Below are 9,945 nucleotides of genomic sequence, written 5' to 3'. Positions count from 1 at the left end.
CCCTGGGTGGGGTAGTGGAAGATCTGGCCTCTCTCAGCTCTCATGAAGCACTGGCATGAAAATAGCCCAGGCCTCAGCACAAGGGGAGGAGGCAGGACAGGTACTCTGGGGCCAGAGCGAGGGGCTGCTCCCCCATCCCTGCCATCCATGCTAGTGCCACATGAGAGCCTGTGTCCTGCTGCTCTGTGCCTCCGTGCCCCAGGCGGCCTTGCCTGCTCTCGGTGACACGCGGACACAGCCCTCCATCTGCAGTGCCCCGGGCAGCCTCTGCCCTGGACAGCTGGCTGGCTGGGCCTGCTTCTGCTTGAGCTTTGGTCACTGCAGCGGGAGGCCGTGACAAGGAGAGGGGCAACGAAGCCAAAGCAAGGGGACAGGTTTAATCTAGGTCAGGGCGGCGCTCGCTGAGTGGGGGGCCGAGAAGACCCAGAGCTGACTTGCTGGGGGTGGTGCTGCTGGTGGGAGGATGGGGAGTGGGGCATGTGACTGAATGGTTGCAGGGATGGGGGTGAAGCTGTGGGGGTCTCTTTGGAGCTGACCCCCTGGGCATGTGCTGATCCTTGGCCCCAGCCCTGTTGGTTGATGATGACTCACACCTCCCCCATCCCCTGCTAATGGGAGAAGCCAGGGGTCAGTGTGCCCTTGACCGTGAACACCAAGCCAGTCTCCACAAGGCCCCCCAAGCCATCTGGGTAGATGGCTCCCCCTGCCCCCAGCTGCAGTGAGAGACCCTCCCCCCGGTCTCTGTCCCTTTTGTGGAGATGGAAGCCACCAAGAAGCCACTTCCCCTACAAGAGCTGCAGGGAAGGAGCCAGCCTGGTGGAGCTGTTCTTGGCATCATGCTTTCAGCTCATGCCAGGCTGCCCCAGAGTGTGGCACAGGCGCTCATGGCCACCACATGCCCGTGGAGTGAAGAATGGTCTGAACTTGATCTCCTGGAAAGGGTGTATTTCTCTGGAGGTCCTGTTCTGGGGAGGATGCACTGCACGAGCCTAGGGCCCAGTAGGTGCTCTCCCCTCTCCTGGGAGAGGAGCCCTTGAACACAGGCAACTAGGCGGGCACCCAGATCCTCAAGGCTGGAAGGGAAGCAAGTCATGGCCACTCTTGCCCCACCCAGACAATGCCGCTCCAGTCCCCTTCCCCTGCCCTGTCAACTGTTCTGCTTTCTCCTCCTTGCCTGGTCTGCTTTTTTGCTCTCTGCTCCTTGCCTTTGTCCTGTGTCTGATCATCTGCTCTGCTTTCTGCTCCCAGCCTTGTGCTCCCTGCCTGAACTGCTGCTCTGCTTTCTGCTCCCTGCTTGGTCCGCTGCTTTGCTTTGTGCTCATTGCCCCATGATCCCCACGTGGTCTGCTGCTCCGCTTTCTGCTCCCTGCCCTGCACCCCCTGCTTGCTTGGCTGCTTTCTGCTCCCTGCCCTGTGCTCCGTGCCTGATCTGCTTCTCTGCTCTATCTGCCACTGTGCCACCTGCCCCCTCCCCGAGGCTGGCCGTGCCTCTTGTGGTACCCGTGCTTTAGGTTGGCTGCCCCTGGCCTAGGAGCAGCCACTGAAATGGGGGTGTTTGCATGGGGACAGCTGAGTCCTGCTTGGGACGTGGGCTGGTGGTGTCCTAGGAGACGAGAAGTTGGGAGTTGGGTATGTGAGTGGTCACCCTGGGCACATCCCTGGCTGCCCTCTCGTGGCATGGGCAGTCTCTGCTGGAAAATGGGCTAGACCCATGAAGGATGAAATCCCTTGCCCAGCCCTGATCCCCCTCTCCAAAAGCTGCGGCAGCCTGGTTGGTGGCATATCCCTGGCGGGGACAGAGCATGGGGGTGGTGGGTGAGAGGCAGCCTAGAGCTACACTGCTGCTGCAGCAGGGACCCCCCCAGGTCCTGAGCGGCTCTGGGGAGCTGGGTGGTGGGCGGGGTAGAGGGTCTGATGTGTGCAGGGTCCCTCCCTGGGGCCCCGGGTGCAACCCGCCCATGCCCACAGCCCTGGTGCGGGTCTCCTGGGCCTGATCCGGGCATGCAGTAGGAGCCCAGTCCGGCAAGGAGTCAGCGGCGGTCCAGAGGCCAGAGCCTCCTTGCTCTGGCCTGTTCCCATTAATAGGTTGCAATTGTCTGTCTGTCACCATCACTGTCATCACCATGGCAACAGACTGCATGGCTAGGGCGAGGGAGCTGCCAGACTGAGCCTGGTGGTTGGTGGGGGGGGGCATCAGTCAGAGCATGGGGGATGGGTGGCCACGGGGCTGTCACCACATGGCGGGGGGGGGGGGGGCACAGAGCATGGGCATTCACCTGCCTTCCTGCCCTCCATCACCCAGGGACACTGAGCCAGGGCCCTGCTCTGAGCAGGCTGCTGGGCTGGGATGGGGCTACCCCAGGACGAGCCGCTGCCCCGCTCCACCCGAGCTGGTTGAGCAGGAGGGCTGGCAGAGGGGTTGCCCGCTGCCCGCAACATCCCTATGCTGCCGCCTGAAGGGACAGCGTGGAGATGCCCCCTGGGTACCCGTGCCAGCATCCTCAGCAGGGCATCTCTGGGGTCCAGCCTGGCCTTCCTCCCTGGCAGCTCACGGTGGGCTCTCAGGCTCCGGCTGCTGGCTGTGCTTGGGCAATGGGGGTGGGTCCTGCACCCACTTCTGCACCTTGGCTTTGACTCTTCCTTGGTCTGGACCTGTTTCAGCCTGCAGCACGGTCCTCCCTGTCCATGGGACTGCACTGGGGGCTGGGCATAATGCTCCCCCCAAGTGCCTGGCTTGGGGGGGGCCACAGGTCACCAAAACACCCCCACCCACCCCCACTCTCTGGGGTGTCACCCTTCAAGCACTGCCCTCCATTTCCACACCCTTCCACTGTCTTCTCTGAAGAGCCCAGGGGAGCTGGAGGGGCACCCCCAAGCCGGGAAGGTGCGTGGCAGCCAGGTCTTGGCATGGAGCTTCCTGTCCCCCTGGAAGCGGTGGCACAAGGTCACCTTGCCAGGGGCACAGCAGCTCTTGGCTCCTTCCAGATGCTCTGTCCACCTCCTTCCCATCCCAGTGGGCCCCGGGAGGCTGCTGGATGCTGCCACTGGGGAGAAGGGAGCCTCAAGCCCCGTTGAAAGTCTTCAGCTGGGTGGTAGGTATGCGTGGCCTGAACCACGGCTGGACGGGGCCCTGCCCTCTTCTCTGCAGCCTCAGCCAGTTCACACCAGCGGTCCCCATCAGCCTCATGGCAGCTCCCGATGCTCTGCCCAGCTTGCAAGGGGCATGGTGCTACTGCCTGGTGCTACTGGGGGCATCCTGCCCAGTCCCAGCCTCCCCCAGCTGGCTCCCCTTGTCCCTAGGGACGTGGCTGTCGCCTGTGGCCAGAGCAGAGGTCTGGCTTGAGGGGGCCGGAGGTGGGAGCAGTCTTGCTTGCAAGCACACGCTGCGGAGATGAGCAGGGAGCCCTGCCACCAGGGCCTGCTGCCGCCCGCCCCCCCAGAGCCCACTCGCTGCTCGCACCAACTGTTCTCAGCACAGCGGGAGTCGTGTTCCTGGCAACCCGCTCCCCCATCTGGTGTTTGTCTCCTTCCTGAAATACCTCGTGCTGGGCGGCTGCGCTGCGGGGGATTTTACACCCCAGGGAGCGGGCTCCCCTGCACTGACAGGCTGAGCGGCGTCTCACCTCCACGGGCAGCTCTAAGATGCCCTCTCGAGGGCTGTGGCATCGGCTTGGGCCCCGGGGCCAGCCTCAGGTGGGTTCTGAGGAGCTTGTCACGTGTGGCCTCTGCTCTCGGGCCCTGTCCCATGTTCAGGTCCCCTCCAACACCAGCGCGGCCACGGGGGAGCCACCAGCCTGAAAGGGAGTGGAGCCGCTGAGGGGTGCAGGCAGACCAGCTGGGGCAGGCGCGATGGGGTGAGCCTGGGGGCCACGATGGCTCGCACATGGCGGCCACCATGGAGGCCACGATGGATCAAATACAGAGGCCACAATGGAGCGCACGTGGCACCCATTTCTTATCACAAGGCCTGCTCAGCAGAGCTGCCGGAGCCCAGCCGGCTCCAACCCGAACCCCCCCAGCAGAAGCCATCCCTATATGGGGCTGGGTGAGGCTGCTTTGATTCTGGGCAGACTTTTTCTTCTGAGTGCCACCCCATCACGTCCAGCAGCGCCTGCTGCCCCACAGCCGACACCCCTCGCGTGCCGGCTTGCGTGTGAGAGGCAGGCGGCGGCTGCGTGAGCCTGTTGTGCAGCACATGTATTGCTCGGGTTGATGATGGGAGGCGTGGGACTGGGAAGGGCTGCATGCCTGGTGCAGGGTGTGGGAGACCAAGGGAGGTTGCTTCTCGGTCTGGCGCCAGGTGCCCGGAGGCTGCCAGTGGGGCAGTGCTAGGAACAGGTGGCCCAGAATTGGGGGCTATTGGGCCTCACCTGAACTGGTCTCTCCAGGGGCTACAGGGCCGCTGGGGCCAGGGTCGGGGCTCTCGGCACTGTGTTGCAAGGGGCTAGAGGGGTGCGGACGCAACGCTCACCATCAGCCGCCCTCCAAAGGCGGCCCAAAGCAACCAGCGGTGATACCGCGACCGAGGACATCAAATAGTCTGCAAGGGGCTAGAGCCAGCATTGCTAGCCCCGAGTGTGCCAAACTCAGGACATGGGCTGGAGGGGCACGGCCTGGGATAGTCTGGTATCATCGTTGCTGCTTGGCATCTGAGCTGCCAGGTCCCAGGTGGCATCCTTGAGATTTTGGGCTGTGCCAGGCCCCGGGGGCTCAGAGCTGAGGGTCTCTTGGCTCCTGGGGCTTATGGGATGATGGAGCCCGCTAGAGCCGGCAGCGGCAGCCCCTTGGGAGCCCGCCAAGGAGCAGCAGCTTCGTGCCCAGCCCCCACGTGGGGCACCCGGGAATCCCACTGCACCCTGGCACGGGCGGGGACCCTCCCCAGCTCTCTGCCCTGGGGTCTCGGCATCTAGGGCTGCAGGGAGGGGGGTTTGCCGCATCCCTTGGGGACCCGCCACCCCCCTCCCCAGGGGCCTCCCCAGCTGGAGAGGCAGAGCTTGCTGCTGGGTTGCCGTGGCAACAGAAGTGCCAAAACAGGGGGAGCAGCAGGGAAGGATGGTGCGGGGTTGCCATGGCGACGGGAAGAGAGAGCCTGGCTTTTCCAAGCCGGTGCTCCCGGCAGTTCCCCTTAAGTGGTGGCTGCCTCGGGGCTGGGCTCCCTGCTCCCGGGCCTGCCCCGCTCGGGGGCACCCGGCACTGGCCTGGCAGGGAGGCCAGGGCTCGGCCCAGCCCGAGGGCTGCCCCCCCACGGCCCGGGGCTGCAGGACACGGGAGGTTTCCAAAGGGTCCCCCCGTGCCCGAGGCTGCCCCTGCTGCCTGGCTGCGGGGCCACTACGGCTCTCCCACACGGGGCGGCCCCCCCGTGACACTGGCTCCCCACCCCCAGCAGAGCCATGCCCTGTGGCTCATGCTGGGCAGTCAGGGCCTGGTGGTTTGGGCCCAGACAACAGGGATCTCCCCGGGCAAAAGCTTTGAGCATGGGCCAGTGGCGCAATGGATAACGCGTCTGACTACGGATCAGAAGATTGTAGGTTCGACTCCTGCCTGGCTCGGATGGCCTGCTTTTGGTCCTGGTGAGGGGACTGCCGGTGCTTGACCACCTGGGCGATGGCAACAGCGGTCATCGCCCCCTGGAATCCACCGTCCAGTGCAGGGTGGCAAAGGCCTGCAGCAAGGCAGCAGCCCTGCCCTTCAGGAGAGCTGATTTCAATGACTTAAGGAGGTTAGTCAGGGAGGCACTGAGGTCCCAAAGGAGGGGGGTTGGGAGTCCAAGAAGAGTGGTCGTTCCTTAAGGAGATGATCCTCCGAGCTCAAAGGGCAAGAATCCCAATGCGAATCCAAGGGGCAAGAGTGTTCAAAAGCCCCCCCGGCTCACCAAAGGCATTCAGGATCGTCTGAAAGCCAAAAAGGAGGCATACATGCGATGGAAGGGAGAAGCCATCACCAAGGATGATTAAAGAGGACAAATCATTACATCAGACAATAAAGCTGACCTCTTTAACCAATTCTTTGCCTCCATTTTTCTGAGCAGCGACCAGGGACATCCCCCCTCCCCCCCTGGGATCCTGGGTGGACCCAGGGGAGGCACAGGCAGGCCCAGGGTCTGTGAGGATCTAGTCAGGGAACTTCTGGAGGGACTGGATGGGTCCAAATCAGCAGGTCCTGACGATCTCCACCCCAGGGTGACGAGGGAAATGGCAGAGGTCATTGCAGGACCCCTGGCATGGCTGTACGAGCACTCGTGGTGCTCTGGTGTGGTGCCAGAGGGCTGGAAAAGGGCTAATGTGGTCCCCATTTTCAAAAAAGGGAGGAAAAAGGACCCAGAAAATTATAGGCCCATTAGTCTTACCTCGGTCCTGGAGCAGCTTTTTTGAGAAAATTATCCAGGAGCACATCTGCAAGGGACCAGCAGGGGAGATTATGCTTTCCTGCTTGCCCACAGGGGCCATGGGCTTCCTAGCCTCCTGGGCCAGGGCTGGGGCCATGCAGCCCCAGGGCACGAGGGCAATTGCCAGTCCCTGGAGTCCTACCATCTGTGAGTTGTGGGGGATGGGGAGAGGTGATGTACCCCTGCCCCCCAGGTGGCAGGAATAGGGGACCCCAACCACTTTCCCATCCCAGAGGACAAGAGTCCAGGAAGGGGCCAAGGAAGTGAGGGACAGAGAAACCAGGTCTCTCCACCATCAGCCAGGGCCCATGCTAGAGCCTGTTGCCTACAATGCCTTGGGCACCAGCCCTTTAAATATGGCAGAACCAACCTACTGCCCCTTTCTGGGGGCTGTTTTGCAACCAGCTGCAGCTTGCCCTGCCAGCGGATAAGTCCTGGCTTCAGTCCTTGCTCACAGCTGTTCTCGGGGTGCTGGAGCCTCTTGCTCCTCCACACATCCCCATCTGTGTCCTGGGGTTGGGCCTGGCTTGGGTGTGCTGGGTGCTAGTGGGTGCCACCACTGCCCAGGCTGCCGTTCAGCAGAGGGGCATGGGAACATGTTGTGAGCAAGACTCCAGGGTGGCCATGACCCGGTGCATGGTCAGCACCCCTCTGCCTGGGGTCAAGCCAGCCCTCCAGCATGTTTGCCACCCCCACCCTTCACTGACAGACAGATGCAAGCCTGGGCTCTGATTTTCTGCTTTATCAAGGACCAACACAGTTGATTTGGCTTGTACTGCTCCTGGCAGCCATCAGGTATTGGCTGGTGTGTCCAGGAGGCAGGGCTCCAGGCTCTTGGGTGGCTCTGAATAAATGGGCAGAGTCCATGCTGTGGCTCCTTTGGCCTCTCCAGGCATGACTCTTGTGGGCATTCAGCCCCCTTGGGATCCATCTGTCAGCTGTGCCAGAGCAGGGTAGGGGGCTGTGCTATGCTTCATTCATGCACTGCCCCCATGAAGGGAGAATAAACCCATGGAGAGCAAGGGGCTGTGCCAACCCTTCCCCTCCAGGCCTGCTGGTACCTGTGTAAGGGGCCGAGTGGGCCCAGCCATGGGGCACGGGTAGCAGGAGGTCCCAGCTTCGGGAATGCAGCTGTGCCCAAGCCTCAAGTACCTGTGGAGTCCCCACAGCCCTGGGCAATGGAGACAGCCACGTGTTAAAACTCAGGGCTAGTGACAAATGTGGCCCCTCGATGGTGTAACTGCACCTGACGGGCAGGGAGCCTCCCTCAGGCTGGGCAGCCCCTTGTTCGGGAGGGAAGGCCAGTGGCTCAGTTCTGCCCAGTTGGGCCTAGGCAGTAGTTGACAGCACAAAGACCCCTGCAGCCCTCCCAGTCAGGCTCCACTCAGCAGCCCCCCCGGGGTGGGTCCGGCCTGTAGAGCTGAGGCTACTTCTAACAGCCCCCACCATGGGGCAGGGGCCCACAGATCCCAGGAAGCGCTGGCAGCACCCATGGGATCCACCTGAGTCGGACTGGCTGGGAACAAACACTGTATGTGGGGGGCACTGCTAGGATTCACCCACGGATGCTGATTTAGGCCTGTGAGCAGCAATGAACCCCCAGCCCCCCACCAAGCCACTGCCTCACCCCCAGACTGCAGTCTCCCACTCCCTGCAGTCCCACACTTTGCCCCCTTCCTGCTTGTGGCCCTCCAGCTGCTAAGGGGTTAGTGCCACACTGTGGCCACTTGATGCCAGGGTCCTTGTTGCTCCCACCCTTGCTCAGTGCAAGGCTGCGGCTGCCCCCACCGCCTCCTCAGGCCTGGTAGAGTGGCACCACCCTGTCAATGGGGCTCCTGCAGATGGGGCAGGTGGGACAGGGCAGAGCCTCGAAGCAACGGAAGCAGCAGCACACATGGCCGCAGGGCAGCAGGACACACTCGCGGACTTGCACCAGGCAGATCACGCAGGCATCCTCAGGCCCATCCGCTTCGGGCTCCGATGCCCCGGCCCAGGTGCCTAGCTCCTGCCGCTCGTCCTCCTGCTCCTGTCGGTAGCGCTGCCGATAGACCCGGCAGAGGACCAGGAGGAGGATGGTGAGGCTGGCCAGTCCACACAGCATGGCTGCCCCCTTCCAGAACCTGCTCAGCGACTCCAGCTCAGCCAGCAGCGTCTGCCAGTCCCTCAGGCAAAGGAAGTAGTCAGCGCCATCGCCCGGTGGCTGCAGGTGGAGGGTGCCGTCGGGATGCAGCACCAGCTCCCCGATGCCAGTCAGGCTGGCCCCCACCTGCAGCATCTCCTCTGTCTCCAGGAAGCCCTTGGGCTTCTCTCCGCTCAGGTAGTGGCCGATGAGGTCCTTGAAGCCGTGGGCCGGCTGCTGGAAGTGCTCGTACACCGTCTCCAGGGGCAGCTTCACAGCACAAAGCGGGCTCTCCACGCTCACCCGTGGCACTGTCCCGGGGCCGGGCGGCGCCAGGGTGAAGGGCACTGTATGCACCTGCTCCGACAGCACCCGCTCGCTCTCGCTCCTGCCACCAACCGAGAGGGCAGCCGTGAGTCCAGGCAGAGCCCACAGGCCGCTGCAGAGCCCTGCCCTCCTCCTCTGCCCTGTGGTCCCTTCAGCCACGGGAGGCCGCTCAGAGGCTGAGAGCAGGCCGTGGCCTGGGCCCCCAGGGAGCACAAGTTGGGCTCTGTCCGGGCTGCCAGCCCTGCAGAGCACGCTGGCCCCAGGAGACGACTCATTGCTCCCTGCCCCTTACCAGCTCCCGGCCAGGCTGTTCCAGACGAGCCGGTGCTCCTTCAGCAGCAGCTTCTGGATGACGCCCTGCAGCTGGCGGTGGTGCGGACTGGCGAGCGCCGCGCCCACGGGCAGCACGATCCCTGCGGACACAGACGGGGGGGGGGCCTGACTGAAGGCTGCGCCCTGGGCACCTGCTGCCCCCGACTCGGCTGGAGGGGACGGACGACGGCGGCCCTGAGGCTGCAACTCACCTTCCAGGGCCACGTAGGGCAAGCGGCCGCTGGCTGCGGACACAAGGTGGGGCAGGTCCTCGTCCAGCGCCAGCTTTGGGGCGTCCTAGGGGGACAGAGGCCGGGTGGGGTGAGGGCGATGTGGGGGGCGCAGTGCGACCCCGATCCCGCACGTGGCTGCCCGGGGGGGTCTCTGCCCCTCACCCCACCCCACCCTGGCCCGATCCCGCACATAGCTGCCTGGGGGAGGGGAGGGGAGGGGGTGTCTGGGCCGCGCACCCCTCCCCCGCCCGGCCCCGACCCGGATCCCGCACGTGCTGTCCGGGGGAGGGGGGGGGAGCACCTGGAGGCGGGCGGCGGCGCGGGCGCGGCGCCGGTGCACGTAGTAGCAGAGGCCGGACAGCGCCAGCGCCGAGCCCAGCCCCAGCAGCTCCACCGGCGACAGCGGCAGCGCGTCCATGGCGGCCCGACCCGGCCCCGCCCCGCCGCGCGGTCTGCTGGGACGTAGCCCGCGCGGGACTGCTACTCCCGGCGTGCCTTGCGGGAGGCCGCCCACACTGCCGCTCCCGGCATACCACGCGCCGCCCCGCCCCGCCCCGCCCCACGCAGGG

At 64.5% G+C, this 9,945-nt stretch overlaps 1 protein-coding gene and 1 non-coding gene across 2 annotated transcripts; one reads left to right on the top strand and one right to left on the bottom strand.

Annotated features, from left to right (window-relative positions):
* Positions 1-5,476: 5,476 nt before the first annotated feature.
* Positions 5,477-5,549, top strand: TRNAR-ACG (transfer RNA arginine (anticodon ACG)). Its single transcript has one exon. It is a non-coding gene; the product is annotated as a tRNA-Arg (tRNA).
* A 1,563-nt stretch (positions 5,550-7,112) lies between these two features.
* LOC149863178 (mitochondrial ubiquitin ligase activator of nfkb 1-A-like) lies at positions 7,113-9,826 on the bottom strand. The gene is made up of 4 exons (XM_090050577.1): positions 9,678-9,826; positions 9,356-9,440; positions 9,124-9,244; positions 7,113-8,892 (listed from the first exon to the last, which is right to left on the bottom strand). Exons 1-4 carry the CDS (start codon positions 9,792-9,794, stop codon positions 8,181-8,183), a joined length of 1,035 nt encoding a protein of 344 aa, XP_089906703.1. The 5' UTR covers positions 9,795-9,826; the 3' UTR covers positions 7,113-8,180.
* Between the last annotated feature and the right edge of the window lie 119 nt (positions 9,827-9,945).

The sequence above is a fragment of the Crocodylus siamensis genome, chromosome 6, assembly GCF_052110815.1.
Source record: "Crocodylus siamensis isolate JL-2025a chromosome 6, ASM5211081v1, whole genome shotgun sequence".
In the NCBI taxonomy this organism is placed as follows: domain Eukaryota; kingdom Metazoa; phylum Chordata; order Crocodylia; family Crocodylidae; genus Crocodylus; species Crocodylus siamensis.
This window is presented reverse-complemented; position numbering and strand designations above follow the sequence as displayed.